The sequence below is a fragment of the Oryx dammah genome, unplaced genomic scaffold (assembly GCF_014754425.2).
Source record: "Oryx dammah isolate SB20612 unplaced genomic scaffold, SCBI_Odam_1.1 HiC_scaffold_28, whole genome shotgun sequence".
Classification (NCBI taxonomy): Eukaryota; Metazoa; Chordata; class Mammalia; order Artiodactyla; family Bovidae; genus Oryx; species Oryx dammah.
The window spans coordinates 91,102,894-91,120,991 of NW_024070212.1; the positions used below are offsets into that span (position 1 = coordinate 91,102,894).

Below are 18,098 nucleotides of genomic sequence, written 5' to 3' on the forward strand. Positions count from 1 at the left end.
CTGATTGTTGTTTTCAAAAACAGGAAATGCTGTAGCAAAATCAGTAACCATTTCTCCCATTCGCTGAGCCTGTCGGAGAGCCTTTTGTAAGGGTGAAACCATAGAATCTCCTGAAAGTGTATTCTGGAGAGGAGGCGGAGGAGGGAGAGGAGGATCCAACCCTGCAACAACCGATGGTGCATAGGCAGGGGGAAGAGAAGGGGCTGTCGGGGGTTCTTTCGTTTTAGTCTGTAGGGCAATGGTTAATTTCTTAAGACAATCTGCTATTTCATGATCTACTGTCTTTAATGGCTTAGGTTCCTGAGTCAAAAAATCCCAATCATTTTGATGATACCGTGCCGCCTCACCCTCTAAATTAGCCTCATCTTCAGATGATAATTTATCCCCTTTATCGTGTAGATCCGGATTCGTTAGCGGCATCGGCTTATCATTGGTCCTTTCAGGAACAGTATACTCATGTTCCTCCACAATTCCAGGCTTATCATTTAACATAGTTCCCAACCTTTTAATTTCTTTATTATCAAAATCTAAACAATCTCTAATAATGGTCCAAAGTGACAAAGTCTCAATGGGGACCCTGTCAGGACCATGTAAAGTATAATGAGTCCTAATTTGTTCCCCCACCTTTTTCCAAGTATCTAAATTTATTGTCCCTTCCTTTGGGAACCAGGGACAAACTTCTTCAATGAAGGCAAGGAAAGCAGATAATTTAGTTTTAGAAACATTAACTCCTCTATGTTTTAACATCACAGACAACATGTGTACAAATAACTGACGACTATGTAAGTGCCCCATATTTATACTCTCAACTATAACCCTTACTACTCCTCTGCTTAAAAAAGAAATTCCAGTAAAACTCACGTATTTTTCGGTGATCTGAGTAGTGGCAACTCGAGCCTCACGTTGGGCGCCACCTGCCGCGGCCAGCGCAAGTCAGGAGACAAACGACGAAGGGAGCGTAGTTGCTTAGAAGAAAGAGAGACAGCAAGATGGGGTTGAGAGGATCGTGCACAAAACGGCCGATCACTGTTTATTGAGGAGGGTTTTTATAAGAAAATATACGTGACTCCTGGCACATATCAGAGGGCTAATATTTACAAGACAATCTCCAAACCCAACATTGTTTAAGGAGTGCTTGTCCTTGAAGTGCAGCTGCTGCCAGACCTTCTGGAGCCATGAGGTTAATGTTATCATTTTAAGGAGGGGCGGGACAGAGAGCTAAGGAACAAAGCCTTAGGCGAGGCAATCAGCCAGGCAGCTCCCAGGACTTAACCCTATCATGGGCAGTCCCCCGCACTAAGTTAAAATATAAGCCTATAAAAATGTTAACCACACTCTATCATTTTAATATCATTAACAGATAAAAGTATTTGAATTAATAATGAAAAGTAAAGTAAAAAAGAAGTATTTTATTTTGGAAAGAAAAATTATATCTCTTTTAAATAATCCTGCCTTCTTTTATAACTTTGAGGCCTTCTTTGAGGTCAAGGACTGTAAAAAACTGATAGTGAGTTTGGTTTAAAATAAAGCATTTGTTTTGTTTTCATTTCTTCCTTTAAGTTTCATTCCACATAAATGAAGAACCTAATGCTGTTAATTTTAATGTTGTCATGTTTCTCTTCTATTTGAGTGATCCAAGGTAGTAGTTGATTGCACTTCCACAGAGGGGCCTATCCAGCAAGACTTGTAGACTCTAGGGCTTCGCTTTTTGCATAAAATAAATATTGGGTCTCTGAACTTGATCTCAAGATGATTCAGGCTTCAGATTTTTCAATACTTGAAATAATAGTAGTCTACTAATATAATTACTAGTATTTCAGTATTTAGAAGTAGCTTTTTATACCAAAACACCAGAATATCAAAAACTAGTACTAGAATCACTAATGAAAATGCTGGGACATTCTGATGCACCCAGAAAAATAAATCTTTCACTTCCATCTAAGTTATTGGGTTATTGCTATTGTTGTTCAGTCACCAAGTCATGTCCAATTCTTTGCAATCCCATGGACTGCAGCACACCAGGCTTCCTTGTCCCTCACCATACCCAGGAGTTTGCCCAAGTTCATGGACATTTAACTGGTCATGCCATCCAACTTCATCCTCTGTCACCCTCTTCTCTTTCTGCCTTTAACCTTTCCCAGCATCAGGATCTTTTCCAGTGAGCCAGCTGTTCATATCAGGTGGTCTAAGTATTGGAGCTTCAGCTTCAGCATTAGTCCTTCCAAAGAATATTCAGGGTTTATTTCTTTTAAGGTTGACTGGCCTGATCTCCTTGCTGTCCAAGGGACTCTCAAGAGTCTTCTCTAGCACCACAGTTTGAAAGCATCAGTTCTTTGGTGCTCTGCCTTCTTTACTGTCCTGCTCTCACATCCATACAAGAATACTGAAAAGATCATAGCCTTGACTTTATGGACCTTTGTTGGCAAAGTGATGTTTTTGCTTTTAACTCATTGTCTACATTTCTCATAGCTTTCCTGCCAAGAAGCAAACGTCTTCTAATTTCATGGCTACTGTCACCACTGCAGTGATTTTAGGGCCCAAGAGGAAATCCGTGACTGCTTCCACCTTTTCCCCTTCTATTTGCCATGAAATGATGGAACCAGTTTTCATTCCAGTTCCAAAGAAAGGCAATGCTAAAGAATGTTCAAACTACCACACAGTTGCACTCATCTCACACGCTAGCAAATAATGCTCAAAATTCTCCAAGCCAGGTTTCAACAGTATGTGAACCGTGAACTTCCAGATGTTCAAGCTGGATTTAGAAAAGGTAGGAACCAGAAATCAAATTGCTACATACGTTAGATCATAGAAAAAGCAAGAGAGTTCCAGAAAAACATCTACTTCTGCTTTACTGACTACACCAAAGCCTTTGCCTATGGGAAATTCTTCAAGAGGTCAGAGTACCAGACCACCTTACCCGCCTCCTGAGAAATGTCTATGCAGGTCAAGAAGCAACAGTTAGAACCGGACATGGAACAACAGACTGGTTCCAAATCAGGAAAGGAGTACGTCAAGGCTGTATAATGTCACTTGGTTTATTTAACTTATATGCAGAGTACACCATGCAAAATGCTGAGTTGGCTGAAACACAAGCTGGAACCAAGATCGCTGGGAGAAATATCAATAACCTCAGATATGAAGATGATACAACTCTTATGACAGAAAGCGAAGAAGAACTAAAGAGTCTCTTGATGAAAGTGAAAGAAGAGAGTGAAAAAGTTGGCTTTAGACTCAGCATTCAAAAAATGAAGATCATGGCATCCAGTCCCATCACTTCCTGGGAAATAGACAGGGAAACAATGGAAACAGTGACAGACTTTATTTTCTTGGGCTTCAAAATCATTGCAGATGGTGACTGCAGCCATTAAATTAAAAGATGGTTGCTCCTTGGAAGAAAAGCTATGACCTACCTAGATAGCATATAGAAAAGCAGAGACATTACTTTCCTGCAAAGGCCCATCTAGTCAAAGCTATGGTTTTTCCAGCAGTCATGTGTGGATGTGATAGTTGGACTATAAAGAAAGCTCAGCACTGAAGAATCGAAGCTTTTGAACTGTGGTGTTGGAGAAGACTCTTAAGAGTCCCTTGGACAGCAAGGAGATCCAACCAGTCCATCCTAAAGGAAACCAGTCCTGAATATTCATTGGAAGGACTGATGCTGAAGCTGAAACTCCAACATTTTGGCCACCTGATGTGAAGAACTGACTCATTTGAAAAGATCCTGATGCTGGGAAAGATTGAAGGCAGGAGGAGAAGGGGATGACAGAGGATGAGATGATTGGATAGCATCACCGACTCAATGGACATGAGTTTGAGTAAACTTCGGGAATTGGTGATGGACAGGCAGGCCTGGCATGCTGCAGTCCATGGGGTCACAAAGAGTTGTACATGGCTGAATGACTGAACTGAACTGAACTGATCCTGCCCTACTTTGGTCTCCAGAGAATCATGGAGAAACCTGACAGAGAAGAATAGCAGCATCTGAGATCTCTGTACCAGGGGCTACTGTAGAGGCCAGGCTGGTGTGGGATGACAAGGCCTTGATTATTGCCTATAGACTGTATATGCTCAATGGTGCCACCATAAACTGGAGCTGACCTATTTAGCTCCTTACTCCCAGGGGAGTCAAAAATATTAATCTCCTGGTTAATAAATAATGAAAATCCTCCTAAACAGGGGTTTAGGGACTTGTAGGACCTGATATGAATCAACTACACACCACAGTTCTTACTGCAAAGTGTAGTCTTTGTTTTCTACCGAGCAGCCTCATTTCAGACTGCTGCATGAGACTGTGAGCTCTCAGAGGCAGGCACACTGTGCACAAATAGAGGCTGGTGTGAGGAGACCAAGGAGCCACCAAGGCCCACACATTTGCATGGCCCAACCCCAGAGTCCAGAGGCAGTGAAAGACTTGGATTCTAGGTTCATCATGGGATGAACAAGCTTGAGTGAGTCTTTACTGGCCTCTGGTCCTGCCCCTGCAAACTGATACTCTGTATGTTGTTTCAGAACATCCCAACCTGGGATGGGCTGGAAGGCATGGCTGTCTTCAGGGAGAAGCACCACTCCCCCACTCCACCCCACTCCACCCCACCCCACCCCTGCCTGCCAATTCCTTGGCGAGTGACCTCCATTTAACCTGAAGCCGGGATCGGCTGGAAGGCATGGCTGCTTTCAGGGAGAAGCGCCTCCCCAGATTTGTTGGCGAGTGACCTCCATTTAACCTGAAACAAGGGAGATGGCACAGCCTACAGGGCAGGATCCAGAAGGAAGAAGTGCAGCGCCTCTGCCTCACCATTCCACCTCTCTGGGTTCCAGCTGCCTCACAAGGACAATGACGGACAGGGAATGGCAGGCACGGTGCCTGGTACTCGGGTGTGGACGCCACCAGCTACTGCTCCCGTCATCACTCCTCACCCAGGGGAGCTCATCACTGGAGTCGGGTTTGCTTTGGAGCATACCTGTCTCTCCCTAATAGAACGATAAACTAAAGATAAAACAGACTCCTCTGGGCCTTTATAGTGCTGGCACTCAAGTCTGATCACTGCGTCTCAGTTATTAGGTGCTCACCAGAGAAGGCAATGGCAGCCCACTCCAGTCCTCTTGCCTGGAAAATCCCATGGATGGAGAGCCTGGTGGGCTGCAGTCCATGGGGTTGTGACTGAGCGATTTCACTTTCACTTTTCACTTTCATGCATTAGAGAAGGAAATGGCAACCCACTCCACTCCAGTGTTCTCATCTGGAGAATCCCAGGGACGGTGGAGCCTGGTGGGCTGCTATCTGTGGGGTCGCACAGAGTCGGACACAACTGAAGCGACTTAGCAGCAGCAGCAGAGATGGCAAGAGGGTGTAAGAACCACCCTGCAATGGCCGTTTCTTCTCAGAACAACAGAGATAATAAGGAAACCCTGGTTGTGGTTGAATAGACTTAGCTCTCTGCTAGTTACTCACTGTTTGCCTCAGCCTCCTCAACTACAATGAACCTGTTGTGAGGATTAAAAAATAATAATAATAAAATACCTGATGTTCCATAAACATGAGTTATTATTCAAGTACAGTGTTAAGAACCAGGTGAAACCTTTGCTGTGAAAAACCTTTTGTAAACTGTAGGTTGGCAGGTAAATCTTTGATGGTGCATTAAATATCTTTCAGAAGCCCTGAGAAGGGAACGATTAACTCAGATGGATAACATGGAGGGTTAAGAAATGGACAGGTAACACTGGAGTTGAAGGCTGAAGGATCAATAGGCATCGGAGGCAAAGAAGATGAAGCCTGAAGTGAACAGCATCAGCAAAAGTGAGCAAGATGATGACACTCAGAAATACAGTGGGGCTGATATGCACATCAGCAGCCCCCCTCCTGTACCAAGGCAGGGCAAGACACAGCCATGCTGTCACTCTTCTTTTTGGCTGCATTGGGTCTTCGTTGGGGCATGCAGGATCTTCATTGTGTCAGCAGGATCTTTCGTTGCTGCACACAGACTGCCCTGTTGTGGCACACAGGTTCTGGAGTGGTCAGGCATAAGTAGTTTCGGTGTGAGGGCTTAGCTGCTCTGCAGCATGTGGGATCTTGGTTCCCTGACCAGAAATCGAATCCACTTCTCCTGCATTGCAAGGCAGATTCTTAACCACAGGACCATCATAGAAGTCCCCATGAGGTCACTCTAACTGATCTGAGCTTCCTAAGTCTATGCCCAGCCAGGCTCAGGAGTCACTAAGCCATGGGCATGGACACAGACCAGTAACATTGCCGAACCGCTGCTAAATACAAATGTGCTCCATAGTTGTGCTCATTTCCTGGGAGAGTAACACAGAAGAGCCCTAATCTTAGGAATCAGCACCAACCACATAAGCAGTTATCCACCTACTCAGGACAGCAACGACCTTGCTGAACTTCTTTCCCTCATCTGTTAAATGAGAATTAAAAAACCCAGACAAACCTTTTAGCCAACCCAAGATCCCCTGGAGAAGGGAACAGCTACCCAGTATTCTGGTCTGGAGAATTCCAGGAGAATTCTATACAGTCCATGGGATCACAAAGAGTCAGACAGGATGGAGTGACTAAAAAAAAAAAAAAAAAAAGCATTCCAGAGTCTGGTTAGCTAATAACACAAAATCTAGTCAACTCACCATAATGCAGAATGTGTGAGACGCCTCAACTTTCTTTCCTGCAACTAGATGGTCCCATCTCAGGCTGATGGGAGACAGTAACACCCGAAATGTGTTGCTTACATCCAGTCTACTCTGTGGTTCCCTGGTAGCTCAGACGGTAAAGAATCTGCCTGCAATGTGGGAGACCTGGGTTCTACCCCTGGGTCAAGAAGATCCCCTGAAGGAGGGCATGAACCCACTCCAGTATTCTTGCCTGGAGAATCCCATGGACAGAAGAGCCTGGCGGCCTACAGTCCATAGGATCGCACAGTCGGACACTACTGAAGTGACTTACCACACACACAGTCTACTCCGTAATCTCTTTTTGACTGCTGTCACGGCAGAAAACCCTGCTTCACAAAGACAAGATGGAAATGCAAGCAGGCTTTTCAGTGCTTTTGTGGCTATCTCAGGATATTGTGCCTTGACTTTAGTACAGAAAGTATGGAGATTTGACGTTATCTCAAACATACTCCATGGCCACCATCATTTTTGATCTCAACCGGTCAACCCTCTTTCAGCACGGACAAAGTCAATTAACCTGGCTTATTCACAAATGGGCCACAGAGCCACTCCTTCCCAGTTGGAGGGTGTTTTGTGGTTGTGAAGTCATGTTCAAACTCTCTTGAAAGCTGAGATAGGTGATCACACACCAGCTGGGAGAAAGACGGCCCTAGCTCAGTCTCTTTCAAAACCTCTCCTAATGTTTTAAACATGTCGAAAACCCCAGTGTTCACTCACTGCCCCTATAATTTCAGTTTGGCTTTGAATGCAGCCACTTTATTTGCTGACTTGAACACAATTGTTGTTCTCCCCTGAAGTGACAGATACAGTTTGTTGAGAAGGTTGAATATGTCACACAAGTAAGCAAGTTTTGCAACCCATTCTGTGTCACCAAATGTGCTGCCAGTGGTGACTATTTTTCTCAAAGAAATCTCTGGAGTGGCTCTTTTTTTTTTTTAATTTATTTATTTTCATTGGAGGCTAATTACAATATCTGGCCATATAAAAATGGTACAGATGAGCCTATTTGCAGGGCAGGAATAGAGACACAGATGCAGAAGACAGACATGTGGATGGAGGGGCAACAGAGAGGGTGGGACTAGCATACACACACCACCATGTGTAAAACAGACAGCTCCTGGGAAGACGCACAGGGAGCCCAGCTCGATGTTCAGTGATGACCTAGAGTGGTGGGGGTGCAGTGGCGGGGAGGCTCCCAAGGGAGGGAATATATGTATACTCACAGTTGATTCATGTTGTGGTATAGCAGAAACGAACACAACATTGTAAGGTAATTATAATCCAATTTAAAAAAAAAAAACTCTGGCCAGTGATCTACCTTTAGAAAGCCATCTCACTATCATGTATAAGAAAAGACGTGTGTGCTCTGCGTCAATGTCCTCATAGAGCTGCATGAGCAGACATGAATTAAAGGCACGTACTTCAGTGTGGTTTATAATTTTCATCACATCCTGCAAAATGTTAAGTTCAGGTGACATTTTTCATCTAGCCAGCATTTCTCTATGGATGACCCAGCGCATAGCCTCATACTCAGAATCAACCTCTTTGACCCGGGTAATGAAACCAGAAAGCTGTCCAGTCTCGGCAGACACTCCATCCATGCATACACTAACATAAAATGACCAACTCAGTTTTCCTTATATATAATCAAAGACTTGAGTAGCTCTGTGGCTGCAGTGTTGGTTGGCAACAAGAATGCTCATAACATATCCTCCTGCATATCCTCCTGAAAATATAGCACAAAAACAAGAATTGTTGCCTTGTTGTCAGCATCGGTGGGCTTGTCAACCTGGATTGCATACCATGGTGACTCACTAATCCTAACAACTGTGCCTCAATATCTTCTTTTCTGGTATTTCATCAAGTTGTCTTGTTACACTGCTAGCCCAAAGAAGAACACATGCCACCTTTAGAACTGCAGTCTCTCGTAAAAGTTCACGACAAATGTCCATAGCAGCAGGCAAGATCAACTCTTCACCAACAGTAAAGGGCTTCTTAGTTTTAGCAATGCAGTTAGCCACTAAAAATGATGCTCTCGGGGCAGACACATTTGATGAAGTGGTGGCCTTCAATAATTGCTTCAGTTCTTCATGTTCACATTTTTTTTCTTTTGAAAAACTCCAAAGTCTTGTGTTTTAATGCAGGGTGCTTGGTCTTTATGTGGTGAAGCAGTTTTAATGTCTCATGGTTTCACTGGATAGCCGGTCACCACATATTCAACAAAGTGGGCTTGGAGAATGTGAATCACCTCTGCAATGAACCCATCATTTAAGTAGGACTCTTCGTATTTTCTTTTAAATGCAGCTTCCTTTTTGTTGGCAATCTTAAGAGTCCTCTGCTGTCTCATCATTGGGTTTTTCCCTGTTTTCAAAGAAGCTCTCCAGCAAGGTTTGTTATTTATTTTGACTAGGGTTAAGCTTGTGGACTTAAAACTGTGACTGAGACAAGTAAGCAGTGCAGGAAAGAGGCACGGATGGAAACGGTAAATAAAATAATGGGCAGGGGCACCCATGCACTTCATGGGAAATTGATGGGGAAACAGTGGAAACAGTGTCAGACTTTATTTTTCTGGGCTCCAAAAATCACTGCAGATGGTGATTACAGCCATGAAATTAAAAGACACTTACTCCTTGGAAGGAAAGTTATGACCAACCTAGATAGCATATTGAAAAGCAGAGACATTACTTTGCCAACAAAGGTCCATCTAGTCAAGGCTATGGTTTTTCCAGTGGTCATGTATGGATGCGAGAGTTGGACTGTGAAGAAAGCTGAGTGCCGAAGAATTGATGCTTTTGAACTGTGGTGTTGGAGAAGCCTCTTGAGAGTCCCTTGGACTGCAAGGAGATCCAACCAGTCCATTCTAAAGATCCCAGCCCTGGGGTTTCTTTGGAGGGAATGATGCTAAAGCTGAAACTCCAGTACTTTGCGAAGAGTTGAGTCATTGGAAAAGACTCTGATGCTGGGAGGGACTGGGGGCAGGAGGAGAAGGGGACGACAGAGGATGAGATGGCTGGATGGCATCACTGACTCGATGGATGTGAGTCTGAGTGAACTCCGGGAGTTGGTGATGGACAGGGAGGCCTGGCATGCTGCGATTCATGGGGTCTCAAAGAGTCGGACACAACTGAGCGACTGAACTGAACTGAACACATGGACTAAAATAAGCATTGGATTCTGACTGAAAGCCTGCCACTAGAGGCAGCTTGTCACTTGCCACTCACTGATAGGATTTTGATATGAGTCTGCAAGCAATTGATTTTGGTCTCTGTGCAGTCAAATTAACAATAATCTATATTTGCAGCCACTTGCAAGGGCTCATCACCACAACACCACCTCAGATCATTAGGCATTAGATTCTCCTAAAGAGCATGCAATCAAGGTCCCTCGCATGCACAGCTCACAATAGGGTTTGTGTTCCTATGAGAATCTAGTGCTGCTGCTGATTTGACAGGAGGAACAGCTCGGGCAATAATGTGAGTGATGGGGAGCAGCTGTAAATAAAGAAGAGGCTTCGCTCACCGGCTTCTCACCTCCTGTCGTGCGCCTCAGTTCCTAACAGGCCACAGACAGAAACCAGTCCGTGGCCTGGGCGTTGGTGAACTCAACCTTACTGTAATAAACAAATGCCAATAAAAATGGCTCCTGTTTATCTATTCAACTTCATCCTGGGCCTTTAGTTCCAGATCATTATATTCCATTCACATTGGCTCTCTTGCAATTTCTAGAACAAGCCAGGCATCTTTCTTTTCCTGAAAGATTCTTTGCATGGTTCATTCCTCAAACTGTAGATCTCAGCTTAAATATTACCTCCTCAGAGATTACCTCATCAACCACTGTATCAAAAGAGGCCCCTCACTATGACTCTCCATCACAGCACCCTGATTATCCCTCATATGGCATATCAGTCGTAACAATGATTCTTTGACTGAGTATCTCCCCTACTAGGCTGTAAGCACTATTAGGGGAGGAGCTCACTGCTATCTCCAGTGCCTAACATTACCCTCAACATGGTACTCTACAGACAGTAGGCACTCAAGATATATATGTTCAGTGAATCAACAAATGAGAAAAGACTCAAAAACTGGAACATTAAAAAAACAACAACAAAAAAAAACCCTACAGACATCATATCACACATCACAGAGACAAAAGGCAGGGAGAATAAGGGAACTCACACTTCAGTACGGGAACTAAGAATGACTAGGATGTACACCTAACACTAATTTAGGTATTTTACATATGTGCTCCTTCTAGATTCTCAATAATCAAAGGTCAATATTAATATCTCCACTTTCTAGATCAAGTAGCTGAAGCTCAATCCGCTCAAGCAGCAAGACACGTAACAGCATCAGTTTTACCCCAGATTTGTTAACCTCTTTCCTCCAAACCATGATGCTTCCCAAGAAATCAAACTGCTGCTGTATTTTTTATCATGGAGTACTTCTCTATCATACATATAAATTGTATTTACACATGAATCTATCTCTACCCCAAGAACCTGTTGTTGTTTTTTTTGTTTGTTTGTTTTTCCAGGTTCCTCCTAAAGGCTATAACAAATATCTCCTGCTACCTGGAATAAGTGAAGGCAGAATGCAGCAGCAAATCCAAACTACAAATAAGTCACACATTTTGTTGGAACAATTTTCTTGAAGTCTTTATTTCATCAGAGAGTAAAAAGCCACCATGATTAGGAAGTAAGTTTGTGTTCTGAATTTATTTGGGGGGACCTGAGGTCAACTTATACTGACTTAATTTACCACATTTCCCTAGCCCCAAACCACTGTTCTGCTGGTTGCAGAACATGCAAACTTAAATGGTCTAGGGGGATCGGATCCACAGTCCTGATTTCATTACTAGAGACTCCAGGCATTTAAACAAACAAATTAAACCACCTGGCTTTTTACCTCCAACCACCTTTGGGTGAAGTAACCATCTTAACAGCAGAAAGGTGGGGTCTGGATGTCTCCCAAAGGTTCTACTAAGAGACTCACAAGATCATCAGAGCAGAGGAGCCTTAGAGACCATCTTAAATTCTCTGTTTTAACAGGTTAGAAAATAGGCTCAGATAGTTACTTCGGAGAAGGCAGTGGCACCCCGCTCCAGTACTCTTGCCTGGAAAATCCCATGGACGGAGGAGCCTGGTGGGCTGCAGTCCATGGGGTCGCATACGACTGAGCGACTTCACTTTCACTTTCCACTTTCATGCACTGGAGAAGGAAATGGCAACCCACTCCAGTGTTCTTGCCTGGAGAATTCCAGGGATGGTGGAGCCTGGTGGGCTGCTGTCTCTGGGGTCACACAGAGTCGGACTCGACTGAAGTGACTTAGTAGGAGCAGACAGTTAACTTCTTCGCCTAAGAGAAACAAGACTCCTAACTTCTAGTCAAGTGCCCTTTCCACCACAACATAGCACCTCCCTAATCAAGAACTAGTGACTGATTATGCCAAAGTACCAGTAGATAGTAGTCTAGGTAACACAGATTGTAAATCTCAAATTTTTCTCTTACTCTCCATCATCTGGAAAACTCTGAACAAAAATAATATACACAGTAAAAACAAAGGCAATGAGGATGAACTATTTTAATTTTGATATTAAATATTCTTCCAAAAACATTATTTTACCCCACATTTTACTGAGTAATTAGAAATAACATTAGCATTAGAAAAACTAGGAAGATAAATGTGGTTAAACTAACATATGAAAAAGGAAATAATTAAGAATGTTACAAATTTAAATTAATACAAGATTATAATTTGAAAACTGTGCATCTCAAAGCAAATTCCATTCATTGAATTACTTTCAAAACAGCATTTTGTGACTCTTATACACTAATTTTTTTCAAGAACAAATCTCATTTTAAAATATTTTTATTTTAAAAAATAGGCCTGGGTTCAGTGATAGATTTTTACTCCCAAGCTTTGATCACATTTCTTTGATTTGGGAAGAAAATGCCACTTTGATGGCACGAAATTCAAAATTTTAAAGTTTATTTAAAAAAAAAAAAAATCCCAGTACAGAATTTTAAAAATTATCACTGGGGAATATATTAAGGTTATTAAATGCACAACATTAATTACTGGTCAGCTAATAATGATATTCTGTTTCATCCCTCATTCTCCCAAGGAAAACTTGAAATTTCAGCAGAATAATCTTCAAATATACATTATTAGCAAAATGAGAGCTTCTGTTTACATATTTTTTATATTTTGCTATTTCTAACTTTATTCTAAAACTCAATTTTATCCCAAACCATAATTACCATATTAACTTTGTAATGCACAGCTGTTTGCAACTCAGCAAAGCAGTAGTAAGCCATCAGATTCTATTCACCCACCACTTAAGAAAAACAGAATTGATCACACCCATTTAAAAACAAATCTCATGCTATTTCCCAATGTATAGCTTCAATCTAAGTTCTGACAATGAAATATATGGATATATATCTATATATCTCATCTTGATATTCAAAGGAGGCAAAGGGAGCTCACAGCTTAGCTTTGCCAGGCTGAAGCTGGAGATTTTGCAACTTCATAGCCAGACCCATGTTGCCATTGATTTTCAGTTTGCCTTGAAAGAAGGCCTGTGAGGAAAAAAAAAAGAACATTTATTATTTGCTTTTTTTGTTTTGAGATCGCTGATATTTCTAGATTATCCATAGGGTTGCAAAGAATTGGACATGACTGAAATGCCTTAGCACACATTGACTAAACTATCCAGCCCCAAGATGATTTATTTATCCAGGTCTCAAAACTTTATTCAAAATAAGAAATTTGGCTTTCCGTAATAGATTTAGCACCCAATTCGTCACAAGGATGAATTTGTAAAAAGTCATGCTTTACACAGAGCAGTCCAAAGGAACATTTTTCCAAAGTCTGTTCTCTTAGAAATTGAGTCTGCCATTACCTGTCTTCCTCAAAGGAGGTACATTTTCCACATATTAGGCACAGTGGGTTCATACTAGACTGATTTTATTTAAAAACATTACACATTCAGCGGGTCTGCCAGCAGGGAGGAAAAGCACATGTGTAACACACTTAGAAACTTGGGATTTGATTACAGATGCATCTAGGCAATTAAATGTCACCATTTTTCTCCCTTTCTTGTGTTCCCTACAGAGGGAGGCAGAACAGCTTGCTGAGACTGAGGTGCCTGTGTGAATCTTTGGCTCAATAAGGAGACTCAAACCAGTCCCAAGTGCAGAGACACAACTTGTTCCATTTAACAACTGCCTAGGAGGATTTTCCTGGTAGTCCAGTGGTTAAAAATCTGCCTTATAATGCAGGGGACATGAATTTGAACCCTGGTTCAAGTAGATTCCACATGCTGCAGGGTAAATTTAAGTCTGTGCACCACAAGTACTAAAGCCTGTGCACTCTGGAAGCCTTGCACATTAACACAAAGGTCTCCCACATTTATCTTTAATTCCTCTGAGTGCTAATAGGTATTCAGGAAAAGCAAGCTGACACTCTCCAAATGGGTGATAAACAGATAAACTGAGAGAACGAGGGCAGCTGAGTGTGAAGCCTGACCATGCTACCAAGGAAGTGTATGGAGTGCACAGTGGCTGAGCTGCAGTGGGTGGGAAGGGGGACGTGCCAGCTCTGGGACTGGTGGCCTCTGTTCTGTCCAGATTTTGAAGAGGGCGCAGTGGTGGAAATGTCAGTGTCAATGTGTGTATTCAGTTGAAACGTCATAGATATAAGTCTCTCACTTGTCAATGCATCAGCTGACGTGCTTAGTTGCTTAGAATAAGCATTTTTAAAGGCATACAAGCAGGAGTCAGATTTAATTGCTTTATCTAATCTTTCAAATTACAAGGGTACCACAGGCACAAGACCTGTAACAAATCAGGCTGAGTCAACAAAAAAAAAGTAAGGTTATAATGGAAGCAGCATCCTAGTTTCCTTTATATTATCTATGTACAACATATATCAAGTTTACTCAACATTGTGCAATTAAAGAGTATAAGAAGACCCCAGACAATCTGGGGGCTGAAAAATCTATACAAGACATAAATACATTTTAGAGAAATACAAATGGTGGTGCTAGTGGTGAAGAACCTGCCTGCCGAAGCAGGAGACATAGACGCAGGTTCGACCTCTGGATCAGGAAGACCCTAGAGGAGGGCACGGCAACCCACTCCAATAGTCTTGCCTAGAGAATCTCACAGACAGAAGAGCCCAGCGGGCTACAGTGCATAGGGTCACAAAGGGTCGTACACGACTGACGCAACTTAGCATGCATGCACACCAGGCACCATGTTAAGTTCTAAAGACACAAGGATGAACAAGATGTGATTTGTTTCCTTGAGACAAACACAATCTAAATCTAATGGGGAAGAGACAGGCACATTATGACTACCATAATGAAACAAGTGCTAGGCTAGTAGTCCAGCAAGTGGCCCCAAAGAGGGACTGACTATAGCTCCCCAGCAATGTGGTAGGGGGTCTTCAAACATAACATCTAAATTAATTTTGTTTTGTTATATTAATATTTATTTGTTTGGCTGTGTCGGGTCTCACTTGCAGCATAAGGGTCCTTGAGTTGCAGAATGTGAACTCTTGGTTGTAGCATGTGGCATCTAGCTCCCCAACCAGGGATCGAACACAAGCCCCATGAATTGGGAGTGCAGACTGTTAACCACTGGACCACCAGGGAAGTCCCTAAGTTCATTTTGAAAGACAAAGAGTTTGTCAAGGAAGTCACAGCTCAGACAAAAAAAAAGAGCACAGGCAAAGATACAAAAGTAGAAGGTCTTGCCTCTGTGACCACTGGCCCCTCCGTCTATCTGAATGACTCCTATTCTCCACCTGTACACTGCTGACTTCTGATCACCCCCAGGACAAAGCCAAGTGTTGTTTCCTCTGTGAAGCCTTCTCTGACAGCCCAGGAAGATATGGCTTCTCTTCTTCCACCCTCCCCAACCACAAGCCAGACAGGGCACCATGGCTATTTGGTGCACTTATTCTTCTACAAACCTGTCTTGTACCAAATTGTGGATGCCCTGAACAAGTGAACTATTTCTTATTCATCTGGACATTTCTAGCACACAAGGAAGTGGCTGGCACATGGTTAGATCCACAACTGTTTGTCATTCATTAAGTGTACATTTGGGAAATACTGAGTTTTGTGGGTTTGACCTCTTTAGATTTTATGGGATGAGGCTGAGACAGGTGATGAAATCAAATGGGCTAAAACCCACCTGTGTGTGTGTGTGTGTTTAGTCACTCAGTCATGTCCAACTCTTTGCAACCCCATGAACTATAGCCGGCCAGGTTCCTCTGTCCATGGGGATTCTCCAGGCAAGAATATTGGAGTGCCCTCCTCCAGGGCAACTTCCCAGCCCAGGGATCAAACCCAGGTCTCCTGTATTGCAGGCAGATTTTTTACCAACTGAGCCATCAGGAAAAAAAAACCAAAACACGCCTAATACAAGGATATAAGCACCATCATACGTACCGTCTGAGGATTCATTTTACCAGTCATCAAAGCCAGTAAGTCCGAGTCAGCCATTGTAATTGTGCAGTCGGCCTTCTTATCTAAAACAGACATCCAGAAAGAAGGAGAAAAGGGGAGTGTTCAGTTTCACGTGTTCATTTTAGTCAAAAGTCACTGCCTGCAACAGAATCACACCCAGTGTTAGTGTGGGCACATGGGCACTCCCATACACTCTACAGCAGCCTGGTAAAATATGGCATAAATCACAAGCATCTCTATATTCGGCAAGAGGGAATACATTAAATAATCATGGTATATTCATATAGTGGGGTACAATGCAGCCATTAGATGATGAGGATCTACATTTCACTGACCTGAAAAGATATTCATATTATACTGTTCATGATACTGTTACACAAGCCAGTTACAAAACGAACTGTAAGCATGAACCCATGTTTTGCTTAAAAACAGATATTCAATTATATATATATAGGAAAAACATATGTAAACTTGGAGACCAATATAATAATAATAGCTACTGTGGCACACAGACTCTAAGGCGACCCCTGAGATCGCTGCCTTCTGGGTTTCATTCATGCCTTCGTATAATCCCCTACCCTCGAGTATGGTCAGGACCTGTGACTTGCTTCTAGCCTGCAGAATGTGAGAAAGGTGATGGCCTGTCATTCTTATGTTGTATTACATTATATAAGACTCTCTCTTGCTGGCCAACTTTGTCTCACTCTCCTGCTGGCCTTGAATAAGCTAGCTGCTATACTGTGAACTACATACTGCACAGGGAGAGAGCTACATGGCAGGGTACTGGCCTTTAGGAGCTGAGGGTAGACTCTGGTCTATAACCAGTTTAAAAAAAAAAAAACAAAACACCCTAAAGCTATCATTCTTACAGTTGCAAGGAAGTTACTTCTGCAGCAACATGATTGAGCTTGGATATAAACCCCTTCTCCAGCCAAGTCTCCAGATGACAACCCAGCCCTGGACCACAGCCTGCAAGACCTTATGCAGAAGACCCAGCTAAGCTGTCCTCAGCCAACTTACCCATGGAAGCTGTGAGGTAATAAATATGTGTGTTGTTTTAAACCACGAAGTTTGTGGTCATTTGTCATGCGGTAATAGAAGATGCATACCTAGCACTATCCAGGCTTAACAAAATTTTTCTGCAAAGGATCAGACATTACATATTTTAGGCTTTGTGAGCCATTAGGTCTCTACTACAATGACTAACCCTGCACCTACAGCACAAGAGCAGCCACAGATAATACATAAACAAATACATGCAGCTATATTCCAACAAAACTGTTTTCAAAACAGTAGCAGACCAAGAGGGAGAAGATATTTGTAACTCATATATCTAACAAAGAACTTGTAGCCAGAAAATATAAAAAAACTATCACTCAATTAGAAAGGGTGGATAGACCAATACAAAAATGGGCAAACAGGCACATACAAAAGATCTCCAAACGGCCAAAGATGCACATGGAACAGTGCTCAGTTCCACTGGTCATCAGGAAAATGCAAATAGGAAGTATAGATGAGATACTACCACATACCTACTACAATGAATAGCTTCAAAAACACCCAGTGCTGGTAAGGATGAACAGCTAAAAGGTCAATATAATGCTAGAGGGACTGTAAAATGTTACGATCACTTTAGAAAACAGCCTGGAGGTTTCTTCAGATCAGTTCAGTCGCTCAGTCGTGTCTGACTCTTTGCAACCCCATGAATCACAGCATGCCAGGCCTCCCTGTCCATCACCATCTCCCAGAGTTCACTCAAACTCATGTCCATCGAGTCGGTGATGCCATCCAGCCATCTCATCCTCTGTCGTCCCCTTCTCCTCTTGCCCCCAATCCCTCCCCGCGAAGTTTCTTAGAAAGCTAAAAACACATATGCCATATAACCTAGTAATCCCACTCTTAAGTGTTTACTCAAGAGAAATGAAAACATAAATCCACATAAAAA

The 18,098-nt window shown here is 42.7% G+C and overlaps 1 protein-coding gene across 3 annotated transcripts in view; it reads right to left on the reverse strand.

Annotated features, from left to right (window-relative positions):
- SCP2 (sterol carrier protein 2) overlaps positions 1 to 18,098 on the reverse strand; it is a 190,413-nt gene that overhangs the window by 75,911 nt on the left and 96,404 nt on the right. For 2 of the 3 annotated variants that reach the window (XM_040231167.1, XM_040231166.1), the window contains exons 15-16: positions 16,136 to 16,215; positions 12,239 to 13,256 (exon numbers count right to left, since the gene is read on the reverse strand). The exons of the other annotated variant lie outside the window; for it this stretch is intronic. In XM_040231167.1, the coding sequence (XP_040087101.1) occupies positions 13,161 to 13,256; positions 16,136 to 16,215 (176 nt within the window). In that variant the 3' untranslated portion in view covers positions 12,239 to 13,160. Of the gene's footprint in view, positions 1 to 12,238; positions 13,257 to 16,135; positions 16,216 to 18,098 lie in introns of those variants that run through there. 3 annotated transcript variants of the gene reach the window in all.